The sequence below is a fragment of the Mucor mucedo genome (assembly GCF_025094135.1).
Source record: "Mucor mucedo strain NRRL 3635 chromosome Unknown EV154scaffold_139, whole genome shotgun sequence".
NCBI lineage: Eukaryota > Fungi > Mucoromycota > Mucoromycetes > Mucorales > Mucoraceae > Mucor > Mucor mucedo.
Window position 1 is genome coordinate 38,747 of NW_026252423.1, and position 15,961 is coordinate 54,707.

At 34.5% G+C, this 15,961-nt stretch overlaps 6 protein-coding genes across 6 annotated transcripts; 1 reads left to right on the forward strand and 5 right to left on the reverse strand.

Annotated features, from left to right (window-relative positions):
• Nucleotides 1-2,240: 2,240 nt before the first annotated feature.
• EV154DRAFT_56774 (uncharacterized protein) lies at nucleotides 2,241-6,056 on the reverse strand. Its single transcript, XM_051606033.1, has 7 exons — nucleotides 5,312-6,056; nucleotides 4,763-5,246; nucleotides 4,619-4,700; nucleotides 4,473-4,547; nucleotides 3,494-4,418; nucleotides 2,836-3,439; nucleotides 2,241-2,768 (listed from the first exon to the last, which is right to left on the reverse strand). The coding sequence occupies exons 1-7, from the start codon at nucleotides 5,792-5,794 to the stop codon at nucleotides 2,488-2,490; spliced, it is 2,934 nt and encodes a 977-aa protein (XP_051452647.1). The 5' UTR covers nucleotides 5,795-6,056; the 3' UTR covers nucleotides 2,241-2,487.
• Nucleotides 6,057-7,294: 1,238 nt separating this feature from the next.
• EV154DRAFT_56748 (uncharacterized protein) lies at nucleotides 7,295-7,729 on the reverse strand. The gene is made up of 2 exons (XM_051606021.1): nucleotides 7,553-7,729; nucleotides 7,295-7,490 (listed from the first exon to the last, which is right to left on the reverse strand). Exons 1-2 carry the CDS (start codon nucleotides 7,688-7,690, stop codon nucleotides 7,353-7,355), a joined length of 276 nt encoding a protein of 91 aa, XP_051452648.1. The 5' UTR covers nucleotides 7,691-7,729; the 3' UTR covers nucleotides 7,295-7,352.
• A 208-nt stretch (nucleotides 7,730-7,937) lies between these two features.
• On the reverse strand, nucleotides 7,938-8,368 carry EV154DRAFT_486274 (uncharacterized protein; the record flags this gene model as incomplete). The annotated part of the gene is made up of 3 exons (XM_051598834.1): nucleotides 7,938-8,131; nucleotides 8,199-8,264; nucleotides 8,308-8,368. 3 exons carry the CDS (start codon nucleotides 8,366-8,368, stop codon nucleotides 7,938-7,940), a joined length of 321 nt encoding a protein of 106 aa, XP_051452649.1.
• A 2,070-nt stretch (nucleotides 8,369-10,438) lies between these two features.
• EV154DRAFT_555545 (uncharacterized protein) lies at nucleotides 10,439-12,371 on the reverse strand (the record flags this gene model as incomplete). The annotated part of the gene is made up of 6 exons (XM_051605284.1): nucleotides 11,754-12,371; nucleotides 11,480-11,707; nucleotides 11,228-11,282; nucleotides 10,961-11,017; nucleotides 10,718-10,756; nucleotides 10,439-10,513 (listed from the first exon to the last, which is right to left on the reverse strand). Exons 1-6 carry the CDS (start codon nucleotides 12,035-12,037, stop codon nucleotides 10,439-10,441), a joined length of 738 nt encoding a protein of 245 aa, XP_051452650.1. The 5' UTR covers nucleotides 12,038-12,371.
• On the reverse strand, nucleotides 11,912-12,371 carry EV154DRAFT_525281 (uncharacterized protein). The gene has a single exon (XM_051603266.1). It carries the CDS (start codon nucleotides 12,357-12,359, stop codon nucleotides 12,093-12,095), a length of 267 nt encoding a protein of 88 aa, XP_051452651.1. The 5' UTR covers nucleotides 12,360-12,371; the 3' UTR covers nucleotides 11,912-12,092.
• A 1,501-nt stretch (nucleotides 12,372-13,872) lies between these two features.
• Nucleotides 13,873-14,779, forward strand: EV154DRAFT_525283 (uncharacterized protein). Its single transcript, XM_051603267.1, has 2 exons — nucleotides 13,873-14,186; nucleotides 14,254-14,779. The coding sequence occupies exons 1-2, from the start codon at nucleotides 14,019-14,021 to the stop codon at nucleotides 14,626-14,628; spliced, it is 543 nt and encodes a 180-aa protein (XP_051452652.1). The 5' UTR covers nucleotides 13,873-14,018; the 3' UTR covers nucleotides 14,629-14,779.
• Nucleotides 14,780-15,961: the final 1,182 nt, after the last annotated feature.

The following is a 15,961-nucleotide window of genomic DNA, read 5'->3' on the forward strand; positions in this document are numbered from 1 at the left end:
GTGAGAATATAATGTGAGGGAGCATATTTTGGTATGCATGGTAATATCAAGCTATCATTATGACTTGTGCTGATCAACCATATAGATATGGTGAATCATGTTCCAGATATCCAGATATCAGTGTAGTTAAACAAATTCTTTAAAGCTATCATTGGACATGATAGTGCTTCCCACATTATTATCTAAGACCCCCAAAATCGACACTTGATGCAAGCAGGTTTTTTTTTTTTTTTTTTTTTTTTTTTTTTTTTTTCAAAAAAGAAAAAGAAAAAAAGAACAAGAAAACATGGATCCTCTTTTTTTTTAACGTTTAAAAAAAAGGCCCAAATACAAAAGAGAGCATTATTCATATCAGAAACTGTTGTAGAGACACAGAAGTACATTCATCACACTCCATAGGCACCGATCTTCGAGGTATAATACGCAAGGGACCGTTTCCATGTAAGATACTTTTTCAGATAGTGTCGAGGATGGTATTGGCCGGAATAATATAAAAGGCTTGTTATGACAATGATTTCCATAATACACGTGTGCTAATCGGCATCCGTTGACAATTACAATGACAAAATGCGTAAAGGAGCTTTGGTCTATGCTGTGTAACTCCAATGTAACATTATGATTGGGTGTGGCAATGTCAAAAAAGAAATTATCTTTAGAGGCCCATCATGCCTATTCACCCATTGTTGGACTTTACGTACTTGCCTTTTTTTATGAAGTATTAAAGTTTTATATATATATATAACTACGTATAATGACTATTAGAGATGTCACAAAACGCCTGTCCGTTTCCACGCAGGCGATGCTAATTAGCTGGGAATGCCAGTTTTAGGCTTGATTTTGTACTTGCATAGTGATTATCCAATTTGTTTTTTTAAAAGAAAACCGGTCAAGTGTATCTGATTCACAGTGGTGAGGATGATAATAATAATTAAATTGCATTAAGGATGGACAATCATATAAACATGTTCGACTTGCTGTCGTTATACAGTTGAAGGCTTCTCACATTGTCAAACCTAGTGGGGGAGGTAAGCCTTGACTTCATTCTAGAGTGCTACTGGAATTATGGAATTGAAATAAAAACTTTTCTCTTGTCATTTGATGTTATAAATTTTTCATAGATAAATACTTCGGAAGAAATAATATCAAGGTTCATTCATGCCCACACTATCAGAGCGATTCGTAATTTATATTCTCTGGCTAAAAAGTATCTGTATTTTTCTGAAGTGATATGTCCTTGAAAATAGAAATACATTCTTTTTTTATTGATGGGTGCTTTCTTGATTGGATGGGGTGGAGGATGGGATGACTTCATACGTGTGGGTGTTAGAAAATAGTCTCCATTTTTCAGAAAGGCACATCTTTTTAGATAAGAAAGAAAAAGTCTCCCATTTATATGTTGACACTGGCGTTTTACAATACATACCAAAAACTAGAGGTTAATTTTCATTCTAGTCTCTACCTTGACAATTTAAACATGTTTCCACGGTAAAAAAAAAGGCCATTCAATTTATCATTGTTGTATCGGTTTGGCAGAAAATTAAAAATGTCAGAGTAATTATTATGACTGGAGACTCTTTGTAAAGAAACAAGAGGATTGTCATTTGATGTATTATGAAGTGAATCAGGGAATAACAAGGTGATAAAATGTCATGAACCAAGTGAGGATAGCAATTCTGCACCCATCACTATTGACACAACATACAGAAATGATGCCAATCAGGAAATAAAATAAAAATTATGCTCTTCTCATTTAATATTGCCTGTCTTCTTTCAGTATTTATAGTTGAAAGTGCTAATAGTGTCTACTTTAGCCATTATACGTCGTCAGTCTCCTTTGTCTTCTAGATTGGTACTAAAATGAAATTAGCTTTTGAAATGGTGTAAACGCAAGTTAATTTAGAGCTGTCGCGACACTTTTATCATAGTGTTGTCTAAGAGAGAGAAACTTCAAGAAGACTTAGGCATAAAGCATACAAATTCATGTTTGCCTGGTCTTCATTAATCTGATTATTGTAGTGCTATGTAGTTTTAAAATGACTACAGAAGCGCGATTCTTCGATAGAGCTAAATCTCCATAAAAAAAGGGTTTCAACTCATGTTTTAAAAAAGAAAAAGATATCTCATTCGTGCATCATATTAGGTTGGAAACGATGAATACACTTTATTTTTATCAACTCATAATCGTTACAATCTAACGTGATCGCTAATTGTTTCATTTATTTCTATCAAAAAATTTGAAGGGATAAAAATATAGATGGTGTTATTTATGTGTAGATAGATTTATATGTGTAGGTGGGATAATATATACCAACAATTTCAGATTTAAAACGTTAGAATGTACTCCCTTACGCTATACACTTGCACAAAACGTATTCCAATAGCATCTGGGTAAAAGGGGGCATTTTTTCAATGAAAGTACGCAAATAAAATAGTAATTTATAAAGTCAATTGTGGATACGGCTGTTAGTTTATTGAAGCGGTCATATGTTAAATGTAAGCAAGTGTCAATGGCTCGATGATATTTCGAATTTTGTAATAAGGTTTATCTATATAGTCATTAATATCGCCGATGCATCCTCTTGATAATTTGATAGATAAATTATTGCTAATCTGCTCATATTCTACCACAAATGTTCCAACACCATAAAGTGACAAATTAAAGCAGTTTGTTCCATAAGTATAACCAGGAGTGTCGCTGTGCAATAGAGCATACTTGTCCGGAACAGTACTGGGTGAACTTTCTAATTGAAAAATTTTTAAATTGATATCTATATGTAAGTAGAAGTGGGTCTCATTAGCACAATCAAAGAAGAACAATCATGGCAACAAACTAACATGGTACTTCCTTGGTTTGAATTATAAGCCCTTTTGTTGAAACGGGCTTCCCTTTCTGAATAAATACCATATAACTACCATCACCTGCAGTAGTATTTTTGATATCACCATCACTATTTATTCGGGTGAAAGGGAGCAAACCGTTTGAACTTGAAATCCGCATCATGTATGTATTGCTTGATACTTGGCACAAAGTTCCAGTGACAAACCTTTCTAACATGTAAGGATTTTTTCCAGTTGAGGACGTGTCCAGCAATTGGATTATAGATTCTCTTAGTACAAATATCTTTGTATCTTTTTCTTTAATATATACACCGTCATCAATCGCTTTTTGCATAATCATGGTGTATGCTATGTGGATCTCTGAACCCTGCCCCAGATTGAACGGGTTTCCAAACACAAAAATACAATTCGGCACATAGTTTCCAAATAACTTTTCGTTGGTCAAAGAAGCCACTATATCTGTTGTTATACTTTCTATCACTGAAATAAGGCCTACTTCAATAATATAACGAAGAAATATGCTTATTCTGCAACCACATTTCGTGTTGATATTTAGCTGTATTTCGGAATCCACGTTCAAATTTGATTTGTTATTTTCGAACTACCAAAAAGTAATTAATACAATGAGGCGCTAGTTATAAATATACCAACTTACAAGTTCAACAACGCATGGTTTTAAATTTCGATAGATACTGTTATATATTTCAAATGATTGGAAATTATATTGTCTATCTTTCTCACTCTTATGTGTAGTACAATACTCAACTTGACAATTGAATTGTATGCTCTTCATAATACTTTTACAAAGTGTATCATAAACATCATTGATATGTATCATTTCATCCTGAATAATGATGGACGCCGGATCTTCTCCGGGTGATGCCAGTTTGACCACTTGATGCAAACTGAGTTGAATATGCTTCGAATGTATCTGTGCAACAACAAAGTATGATTTCAACCTAAAGTCCAAATGTTGATACTTGTGTTGTAGGGCCGGTAGAATTTCCTCACCATGTGTGCAGAATTTTGCTTTTCGAAGTTCGTCGCCCTTCCTTAATATTCCACTTGCAAAGAATAATTTTTCCAGATTTGTTATTGGGCCAAATACAGTATCCAATATGTTTTTATCAATAGAGACGCCATACCAAATGTTGTTGGCTCTCCAATTCGATCCGATATTACTTTCGAATTTTTCTTCTATTTGCTTGTTGAGACAGTGCAGATATGTGAGCATAAAAAAATACATGTAACCAGGATGGCATGTAGTAAATGGCTTGATATCCGAACCACAAAATTCATCCTTCAACACAAAAAGATCGTCCATTTCAATGTTTGCCATAAGCTCTTTAAATAGGTCTGGATCTAAGGAGGCAAATAAATTCCTAATTTTCTTTAGCCGATTTTTACTTGATTTTATGGTCTCATCATTATTTGAAGTTTTTCCCTTCCGCATGTCTCGGAAAGCCCGGCTAAGTAATTTGGATGCTGGCTTCACTGATATTCTTTTAAACGTAATTCTTTTGTAACTTGAGTACACTTGAAGATAGTCACCAAAAATCTTTTCTAAACCTAATTTCAGTCTGAACATACAATCAGAATTGGCAAAGATAGGCATTTTCTTCAAGTAGTTTTACCTATTTGGTATATGTAGTACTGGTCTTTGATATATTTCTGATTGCTTGATGAAAAAATTCAACGGTTGCATATTACTATTATACGATGAAACAAAACTTAGTTTGGATTTTCTTATAAAAGATATTTTGACGCCCATCATCATTACCATTTAAAATTTTGCTTCTGTTCAACTTGTCTACCTTTATCTAGGTATGTAAAAACAGTCTGGATTTGTGTAGGCGATATGTCTGCCTGGTTTCAAAATAGGTTAGGCTAATACGAAGCCAATTTTACTATGAAATCAGTTTACCGATGTTGATGAAAGAAACAGGCTTTAAGCAACTTTTGGGTTCTTCCATTGTTGTTTCTTTGGGTAGTATAATTGGGTTTCTGTGCACGTTAAATTCTTCCATTCGGTTTTCTAAAAGCTGTTGAGTTAGCTCTTTTCGGCGAATATAACCAAAGAATTCGAATATGGGGGAATCACGATGGAGTTCCGCGGATATGTAAAATGCTTTTAGTTCCTTGAAATACTTTTTCGACCAACAATCAACTAATGAGATTAGCCCCTGAGCTAAAAATGTTTTCGGGATTTGACTTGTGTAAAAAATGTCCAATGGTCTGGGTACTATATTGCTTGTGCCTACAAGAAATTTATCTACTTCACTTCTAAAGAATTTTTCAACAAAACCAGAAAAATGTTCAAGTATGTCCTTTAAAGTGATTGATCTATTCGTCCAGCGAGATTTCAAGTCTGGCAATGGGTGATCATCTAAAACATCACTTGCTTTTCTCTGGCAAAACAAAACAAAAAAAAAGTTTTAATTATCTTCCCAATTTCATTTCCATTAACTCTTACGAAATATTTAAATCCATCGTACTTTCGACTGAGTTTTTCAAGCATGTCGTCGATAGATTCGGATAATAACGTAGTATCACAATGCTTATCCACACATGATATTAATGACAATCGTAGTTCCTTTAGTCCAAACGGGATTACAAAGTGAGCCTGTTTCAACAATTGTGGCACCAATTTTATTTGTGCTGATCTGAAAGCAGGATATTGAGCTGATACTAATTCCAAATCCACGGAGTATGTACCTTGATAATCTATTGTACAAATAACGCGCTGATCACCATATTTTATGTTTCTAGTATTATACCCGTTTCTATTTCTTTGCATGTCCTGAAACTTTAACTCCAACACTGAACAAAACACCAGCCTGCCCGGACCATCATTTTCATGGAGAAGACCAGCTTTTACAAATAGAGGCAGGAACAATTCTTCTCTTATTTCATAATCCCAACTGGATGGAAGATTCAAAGAATAATAAAAATCCATATTTACACTATTCAATTTTTGTTTATAACGCTCCAGTATTTTTTGTAAAAGGTCTATAGCTTCCTCGTACAAGAGCGCGTACAGTGCCGTATTATCGAAAGATTGTTGCTTGGATTTTAAATAAATGTCAGTGAGCTCGCTTAAGGTGTTGCGTACATAAATAACGCCTTCTTGGAGACTATTCGGATTTTCATTCGCTTCATCAGCCTTGTCACCTCTGGCAATAATATTTCTCGTGGTAGTGTCATATAAAATTGAGGGGCAGTCAAAACTTTTCTCAAAAAGGAATCTCTGTCAAAAAAATACACGTAGAAATTCTGCTGTTTTGATGTCGACTAACCTTTCAACAATGCTGTGAGATGTATTAATGGCTACCGCTCCAGAGGTGAGGATGTTATAGTCCCAATCTATACGAAGTAAGCTACGCCGTAATTTAAAAAAAATTAAGTCGCTTACCGATAAAAATACAATATCTATGCCGAGAATAGTCACAGAGTTCTTCCATCTGCTTTCTTCTACAACAGGATGTTAAAAGCGGCGAAAGCACAAATACGAGTTCACGGCGTTTCGTCTAATCGGTTTGTCTGTAGTACGAAACCTTATGTGACCATGAACTCAATGACGGAGGTAAAGCAGGCAATTAAATTTTCTATCTAACAATTACAAACATTAAAGCGCAATATTAGTTTTTGCTAGACTACTCTTCGGTGGAAAAATTTCTAGTGCCTGGTCTTTGCTATCCTTCCCCTTAAGCATATGGAAACAGATAAAAAAGGGCATTATTTACATCATACTTTTTATACACTTTATTAAACGCAAATTAACATTGACACATGCACTAACTTACCAAAAATACTTGTATCTACTTAAATTAGCATATATATTTCCCTCAATTTAGGCTATATCATGTCCGATACAATACGTTTCTTCCTCTTCCTATAAATCCGCATCCCGTTCTTAAAAATGTCGGTTTGCTTCAATACATCATCTACAGTGTATTTCCCTGCTTCCAAATACATTTATAATCAAAGACGTACTGAGCCATCTAATGATATTCATTCGGGGGATATCCACGATATGTGAAAACTCAAGCGTACGCGAGAAATTGTCGAATTGTAAAATGATGTGGGTTTTGACATTTCCAAGATTCTTCTGCAATAATAGATGTCTCATCCTCTGTGTTTTCCGCCTCCATGTCTTGTCCTTACACTTCAATAAAACCTACCTCTACAAACACAGCAAGAATAAAATCTTATCCCTTGGCTAATCTGCTAAGCACTTCACGATTCGCTAAAATACCATCGGATACAACTTCCCTTTTCTTCTTGTTGTTCATGTTATCCACAAGTGATGTAAAACCTGCTTTGGAATCGATTTTTAATTATTCGTGGTCTGCTGGTTCTGTATTACTTGCTGCTTCAGCGGATTCACGACGACGTTGAATGATTTCTTCCATGACAGAAAATTCGATTTAGCCAGGTGATTTAGCCTCTTTAATTTCGTAATCGACAGCACCTGCAACAAGAATAGGTTGCGACGGTCAAAAAAAAGTAGCAGTTTATTTTTTTATACAAGTTTTTGTCGGTGGGTTGGCGAATTGTATTACCTTGACATATTCACGAAACCAAGTTCGACTCCTTTCAAGTCCATCACCAGGTAATGCAGTAATATACACCGTGACTTTACGAGGCATTTCCTAGTTTCTTATGTGGTGAGACAATGAAGAGAGATCAAAGAAAGGAAAAAAAAAAGACTTACATGGACACCGCAAGGTCTGTCAGCGAGGAAAGAAACTCGTTGAGCAAGTCTTGTTCTGGCATCTTTGGTATAGTTTTCACTAGAATAGACAAGACCTGCAATGCCACCGGCGATACAACCAAATATTAGAAGATACATTTAATTCAAAAGGCATGACTTGTTTATGGAAGTGTTTCTTAAAAAAAAGGCCATTGTGCCCCTGGTGGGTGGGGGACGGTGAAGGTGTATTTTACAATTGAAAGTCCGCGGGTGAAACGATGGTTTAAAAATGGTATCACTTTAATGAAGCAGTGATATGTTCAATATAAGTAAGTGTCAATGGCTCGATGATATTTAACGTTTTGTAATAGGGATAATCAATATAGTCATTAATATGACTCATGCATCATCTTGATACTTTGATAGATAAATGATTGCTAATCTGCTCATATTCTACCCCAATTTTTCTGATAGTATTATATGACAAATCACTGGAGCCTATATTATAAGTCATACCAGGAGTGTCGCCGTGCAATAGAGCATTCCTGTCTGAAGCAGTACTAGTTGAACTTTCTAATTGAAGAATTCCCAAATTGATATCTATGTTTAAGTAGAAGAGGGTCTCATTAGCACAAACGATGAAGAACAATCAAGTCAACAAACTTACAGTATGGGTCATTGACTTGAATTATAAGCCCTTTTGTTGGAACTGGCTTCCGTTTCTGAATAAATACTAAATAACTACCATCCTCTTCAATCCTATTTTATGTTAATACCACCACTGTCTATTCGGATGAAAGGGCTGAATCTGTCAAGTTCAACCCGCATAACTAACATTGAATTTTGTAGTTAAGTAATGTAGGCAAGATCTTTGACGGAGTTTATTAAATGATAGTATAATAAACAGAAATAGGAGGAGATTACAATCGACAGAAAAGCAAATGTGATTATCCAGAACGGGTTCATAAGTGCTATTACTCTCAGGCTTTTACACGTATTCAATAAAAATAAGAAACAGAGGACCAGATACAATATACAATGATTAAACGAAGCTTGTTCGACAAAAGCTTAATAACCCAAAATATTTTATAACTGAAAGAACGATGATTTATTTAAGATTCAGTCCGAAAAAGATTAAAATTCAAAACTCTTCAGTCACACAGGGCAAATATACCCGTCTTCACTACTGTTATATTATGCGGTTTTTTTAGCGAAAAAAAAGCGACTGACAATGATTGCTAGTGTTTATGGGCCTACTTAAGTTATTCATTCTTATTTTTTAGGATACTTTTCCTATATAATCAGACACTGGTAGTGTTCGGTAATGTCATGATCAACCTTCATCAAATAGAGAAATGCTGTGCAACTCGCATGTGACGCAATGCAGCATATGACGAGTGTCAATATCTAAAGCAAGTATTTTTTAATTTTATGAAATGTTGTTTGTTTATTTGTTATTTATTTATTTCCCACCCTTCTTGTCCAATATTTGATAGGTCCGCCGAATAAGTGATGTTCGTCAAAATTCTATGCTTTTTCATGGAATTTTCAAAGCTGTTTACTGATATTATATCTCCCTTGAATTGAGTGTTTTGAAAGTTATAAATAATTATCGATTGATTTGCTATAAAAACTAAGGAACAGCTAATTTTTTATTCTTATTAGTGGGGAAGAATTACATCTAGAATAAAATTGAGGAATACGTTGAAAAATCAAAAGTTTCCCGGCACCGGTTTAACGTTAGCTCATCATGATATTTTTTATTTTTATGTATGTTAGGTGTACCGGATTTAATTATGAAACCATCAACGGTGAATCATAAATCCGATCTCTATGAAAGTACCTCTTAAAATTTTTTGTTTGTCTTAAAAGAACGCCCAATTTTATTGTACAGCTGTAACAAGTCTAACCGGGTTATTGGCCATTTATTATAGCTAAAAATCATGGAGATTCTATCTACATATCTTTCATGCGTAAATGTAATAGGATGTATAACATCTGATGTAGTTTACAGATAACGACCATAATATGTATAGTCTGTTATTTGTTTTCCAAAGACTGAGAGATGACGAAAAGTCAATTAAAGGTCGTTCATAATCATGCATTGTAAACAAAAATAAATTTTTTACCCTATCATTTCGAACGAAAGCAGAGTCCGGATTTAAGGTTGTATTACTGGAGCTATCAGAGAAGAAATTTATATATTTGATTGTAACGTACTGGCTACTACAGACATGACAGAAGTTGACCATTAAGGATATGATTAAATTTCTTTTTAGTTACAAGCATTCTTGTTCATCTAGAGTGTACCGATTAGGGTTCCATTATGCTCACCAAATGTTTTTAACTCATTACCATTTCCAATGCATCATTTATAGCGAAGGTTATGACCTTCATACTCTTATATACATGAAGACAGCACATACGAAGAGTTGTTTTTTAAAGAAAGGCATATGTATCAGGATTATACATTAGAAAACGAATACGCATTTGTCATACAATAAAAAAGAGAGCGTTGTCCGAGAACAGCTGGTTGGTGGCTTGACACTATGCACTCCCTTAATCAATCCAATGGTATTCAGATAAGACGATAGCGTAAAGGGTAAAAATTCAACAACGTACGGATGACAAGTAGAACATCTTGGTATGGTCAATTAACCCATTATAAGCAAAATATAAAGACGTGATCATTTATACGAACATGACATACATATCGATCAAAACAGTATTTGTGCTTTATTCCAGTACAGGACAGCTATCTCGAGGGGGCTTTTAAACCTCCCAGTCACAAAATGCATACCTTATTCCCTCAGGTTTTAGACACTCTGTCCTATTCATTTTAAGATTTAGCTTGCAAAAGTGTAAAGCCCTATCAAAGGATCCTCACTGGTGCTATATTCCTCCATGTCACAAAGAGTTTGACAAAAGATTATTATCTAGCACACCGCTAATAGGCTGAGCGATGACAATGATCACCCCAACCTGTTAAAAAAAAGTATAGTTGCTTATCATTTGTTTATTGTTTCATCCAAGAAAAACAAGAATGTTAATGATTCTCTTTAATACCTGTAAAAAAATTAACATTTCACCATGACTTTAGATTGGTCAAAGAAAGTGCAGTCTTTATTACTTGGACACAGGTGAAAGAAACGTTTACAGATAAGAAGGGCGTATAGATGCGCTTACAAGTGTAGGGAGTGTGATATGATATTTCGGTTTATATCTCTTGACATAAATAAAAAAATCCCATTTTTTGATGCTGTAATTAAATTTATTTTCACCCCCTATTTTAGTCTACTTTTTTGTTTACATAAATAAAAATACTTTTCTTGACAAAACTGTAATCAGTACAAAATGTCTTGTTTTTTATTATATTTTGAAGAATCTAAAAAACGATTCTCAGTTTCGTTTTCTATTATTTAATTATACCTTCATTAAAGTACATCGCTTATATATTTGGGTTCTTGAAAAGGTCTCGTAAGATTTCTATATTTTGTTTTGTTTATGACAAAATTTAAAGTAGTACAAACCACTAGTTTGGATATAACATAATTCATGTGAAACTTTTACTCATGTATTTAATCGAAAATGACAAGGTTACTGCGCTTTTCTTTTCTTCCTCATAGACTTTTTTTGATAGATCATGCCCATTAGAGGGCATTATTTTCAGCCTGGTGCTGAAGACTCGTCCTATACCCAGCATGGTGCTAGAATATACCCTTTACGCCATATACCCTTTACACCATATACTCTTTATAACATATGCCCTTTACAACATATACCCTTTAGAACATATACCCTTTACAACATATACCCTTTACAACATATACCCTTTACAACATATACCCTTTACAACATATACCCTTTAGACCATATACCCTTTGCACTTACCATATATCTTTTTTTACTTGAAACATGCCCTCTTTACTTCATAAGCTTTATTTATACAAAACACTCAAATTCTCAAATCCTGGTGCTGCGTACACAATATACCATGTAAGTACTGTCATGCCTGTAAATATCTCCAAGACCGCAAATATCCTCAAGACTGTAAATATGTGTAACTCTGTAAATACCTCCAAGACTGTGTACATAACTTCAAGATTGTAAATATTCCCAAGACTGTAAATATCTTCAAGACTGTAAATATCCTCATGACTGTAAATATGCTCAAGACTGTAAATAATTACAAGACTGTAAATACATGTAACCCTGTAAATACCTCCAAGACTGTGTACATAATTTCAAGATTGTAAATATTCTCAAGACTGTAAATATGCTCAAGACTGTAAATATCTCCAAGACTGTATATACCTTCAAGATTGTAAATATGCTCAAGACAGTAAATATGCTCAAGACTGTAAATATGCTCAAGACTGTAAATAAGTACAAGACTGTAAATACATGTAACCCTGTAAATACATGTAACCCTGTAAATACATGTAATCCTGTAAATACCTCCAAGACTATGAACATAACTTCAAGACTGTAAATATCTGCAACCATGTAAATACCTTCAAGCCTTGGTGCCACATATACATATTATACCCTGTAAATACCTTCAAGCCTGGTGCCACATATACATATGATACCCTGTAGATACCATCAAGCCTGTAAATACTTTCAAGCCTGGTGCTACATGTACATAATTTACCCTGTAAATAACAGCAAGCCCGGTGCTTTGTACATAGAAATAGATATAGAGGTAGATGTAGAGATAGATGTAGAGATAGACATAGATATAGATATAGATTAGATGTAGACATAGATATAAAAAAAAAATAAAGTATACCCAAGCCTGGTGCTCTATACCCCCAAAAAACACCATTTCGAAATTGTCCATATTCCCTTTTTGACAAAAAAAAAAAAAAAAAAAAAAAAAAAAAAAAAAAAATCAGCAAATGTCTGATTTATTGCCTTAAACATTGAAATAAAAAAAAAGAGTGAAAGGTTCAGTCTTCTTTATTAACTACCATATTACCAAATTGTATAAGAATATATAAATCCATTCAATTATGTGGGTGTAGTCAATCATAATGTTTTTGGGGATAATCATACGTGTGATCTTTATCATGATTTTCAAACACCTTAACTTCTTTTTTTTTAAATAAACATTACGGTATCAACCCGTCATAAACAATTGCTACTGAACATAAATGGTAATCCAACTGTACCCAAACTCTCTATACATTCTTTATCTGTTAAATGGTGCAAGAAATAGCACGGTTAATAATCCCACAACTGCAAAAAAGCTATAAGAAAGCAATAGACAGTAAAATAACCTTTTCATATTGTTTGCTTATGTCAAGGTCATACAGATGTGGTTACAAAAAAACACAAATAAAAATGAGTTGACAAGGGTGGGGACTATACGATGTAAGATTATTATGTGGGGGAGCATATTTTGGTATGCATGGTAGTATCAAGCTATCATTATGACTTGTACTGGTCAACGATATAGATATGGTGAATCATGTTCCAGATATCCAGATATCAGTGTAGTTAAACAAATTCTTTCAAGCCATCATTGGACATGATAGTGCCTCCCACATAATTATCCAAGACCCCAAAAATCGGCACTTGATGCAAGCAGGTTTTTTTTTTTCAAAAAAAAAAAAGAAAACATGGATCCTCTTTTTTTTTAATGTTTAAATAAAAGGCCCTAATACAAAAGAGAGCATTATCTATATCGGAAACTGTTGTAAAAACACAGAAGTACATTCAACACACTCCATAGGCACTGATCTTCGAGGTATAATACGCAAGGGAACGTTTCCATGTAAGACACTTTTTTCAGATAGTCTCGAGGATGGTATGGAAGGGATTGACAGGAATAATATAAAAGGCTTGTTATGACAATGATTTCCATGATACATCCGTTGCCAATTACAGTGACAAAATGCGTAAAGGAGCTTTGGTCTATACTGTGTAACTCCAATGTCACATTATGATTGGGTGTGGTAATGTGAAAAAAGAAATAATCTTCAGAGGCTCAAAGTTACCACTGTTAGGCTTTACACAATACCCTGTTTTTTATGAAGCCTTGAAGTTTTTTTTTTTTTTACATAAATACGTTTAATGACTATTATAGACGCCACAAAACGCTAGTCCGCTCGCACATAGGCCATGCTAATTAGATGGGCATGCTTGATATTGTACTTGCACAGTGATTACATAAGTTTTTTTTTTTACATTTAAAAAAAAATGGCAGCATTGCCTGGAGTTCTCCGGTTCTCGTGCTCTCTACTTGCTCATTTGGCATACATATTACTGGGTTCGCTGAGCATTTTTGTTCATGATCGTATGGATGTTGTTCGCATTGACGAGGCACCATTTTTCCCAAGATGCGCCAAGAAAGAAGCGTGGGAAGAAATTAACTCCGAAGACTAAAGAAGCATCGGCAAGCTCTTCAAAACCAACAAAGGCTGTCATTACAAGAGCCAAGCGATCTCCTGGTAAGACAAAAGAGGTAGAAAAAAACGGTCCGATGAATGCAATTTACATTGACACGGATGATGAAGTTGAAGAGACGGAGATTGCACAAGTCGAAACTACCAAGCCTGTCCAAACTCAAAAGGCATCTGATAATCAAGATAATAAGCTTAAGCGATTATTGCAAAGCAAGGACAGCCAATTGGTCCAAGTAAACTTCAGGGTAAGTTTAATTTATATCCAAAGAAAAAGAAAAAGTTCGAATCGTAACAAACCTTTTTTAATTGTAGCAATTAATCCCGGAATGGCTGGCTGCTTTTTCAGAAAAGGATAAGCAAGAGCTTGCCTTGCTCCTTCCCGAGGCTGATCAAGTCCTTAAGAACAAGAAGATTACGATTAGGCCAGACTTTGGAAAAGTGGCTACCAATCATTGTTACGAAGCTGCCGAAAAGTGGCAGGACATCTTATTCTTGGGTGGCTTCGATCCAGAAAGCAAGCCTGAAACTGTAAATGTTGAGGAAGACAGCTTCAAAGACGACAATTATGAACAGAATTGGGGCGATCGTATCAAAGAATTCAATGAGGAAAAGCGAAAGCGAGATGAGATCGATGTTGGCCGCCCAAACGTAAAGAAAGCCAAAGGAAAGGGCAAGTCCTCGTGGTAATCCACCCATGTAAACCCACGAACACACACACACACATACACACACACATACACACACACCACACACACATACACACTCACACACCACACCCCGCTCACGTTAACTGTTTCGGGGTTACTGATATAAATAAAAAAATCATTATTGCTTCAAATGTTTTGCTTTATGGTTGGACGGGGGTAATATGTTATATCTCTTTTTTAATTTTTGTTAAGTATTCAATGAGAGAAGTAGTATTGTGTTCAAAAATTTGAAGTGTTCTAGCAATATCTTGTCCATACCCAAATTATTTATCAGAGTATAAACAGCCCCTTGTTTTCACTTTGAGTATCTGAGTATACGACTGTCAGCTACGATAGGCGAAATAGATGTTAAAACAAAGAGATTTATTCCATATACATTCATATAATGTGACATGAAGATGATAGAAATAAGAACTTTACCAAACTATTATATTCGCTCCTAAACAAAAAGGCGCTCGCGAAAAGTTAGTCGAATATACGCAATATAATAAACATTATTTATACAAGGATATTACCAAGGCATCATGTGCATCAAAAAAGGAAAAAAGGTTGATATCTGCTCAGAGAACCTACGACTCCATAACTAACAAGCCTATAAAGACTTGAGAATTAGAGCAAGATACAAACTAACTCAAGAGCTATTGAATGATCCTTGGCCCCATCTCGACCACTGGCAATAAAGCAAAAGTCAAAGTAGGCTTCATAATATCGGGGCTAATCAAATGTTACTCAAGAGGAAGCGTAATGAAAATTAAGAATCGTTCTTTGGAAGAAAAAAAAAAAAAAAAAAAAAAAAAAAAAAAAGAGCAAACCAAAACCACAGCTCTCAAAATAAAATAATTTTGACATAAATACGTTTTCTACCTTTTCATTCCAAATGTAAAAATGAAGCCAACTACCACTGAAAAAATCAAAAAAAAAAACTATACTATATCTGATGTCCAAGCAAGAGATTTGAAGTTGGGAATTGCTTTAGTTGCCTAGATATCGTAAAACCTAATTACCCATATTGATCATGCAAGAGTTTGATGATCTCTTGCTTTATCATTAGAAATTGAATTTAGATCACCGTCACCACGATTTTAATGGATGCGGTTGATACGCTGAACTTGACCTTCCGGGAGGTAATTGTCTCTTTCATTACTCAAGCCAAAGTATCCATCCCTTTTTTTTTTTGACTGATGCCTGTTAACGCATCCATGAATCCTTGCATGAAAAAAATAAAATAATTTTTTTTGAACTGAGCTGGATGGACCGAATGCTTTACGATCATTAAATGATAGCAATAAGAAGATTTTTTTAAATATACATGG

What these genes read in the sequence shown, in the direction of transcription:
- EV154DRAFT_525281 (XM_051603266.1), bottom strand. Translation starts at nt 12,359, where the DNA reads ATGGTGTTTTTTGGGGGTATAGAGCACCAGGCTTGGGTATACTTTATT.
- EV154DRAFT_56774 (XM_051606033.1), bottom strand. Translation starts at nt 5,794, where the DNA reads ATGGATTTTTATTATTCTTTGAATCTTCCATCCAGTTGGGATTATGAA. An exon ending in ACGATGGATTTAAATATTTC is followed by an intron (nt 5,247 to 5,311) that starts GTAAGAGTTAAT and finishes TTGTTTTGCCAG; the next exon opens with AGAAAAGCAAGTGATGTTTT. An exon ending in TGTTTCTTTCATCAACATCG is followed by an intron (nt 4,701 to 4,762) that starts GTAAACTGATTT and finishes GAAACCAGGCAG; the next exon opens with ACATATCGCCTACACAAATC.
- EV154DRAFT_56748 (XM_051606021.1), bottom strand. Translation starts at nt 7,690, where the DNA reads ATGTATCTTCTAATATTTGGTTGTATCGCCGGTGGCATTGCAGGTCTT. An exon ending in ACAGACCTTGCGGTGTCCAT is followed by an intron (nt 7,491 to 7,552) that starts GTAAGTCTTTTT and finishes ATAAGAAACTAG; the next exon opens with GAAATGCCTCGTAAAGTCAC.
- EV154DRAFT_525283 (XM_051603267.1), top strand. Translation starts at nt 14,019, where the DNA reads ATGAATGCAATTTACATTGACACGGATGATGAAGTTGAAGAGACGGAG. An exon ending in TGGTCCAAGTAAACTTCAGG is followed by an intron (nt 14,187 to 14,253) that starts GTAAGTTTAATT and finishes TTTTAATTGTAG; the next exon opens with CAATTAATCCCGGAATGGCT.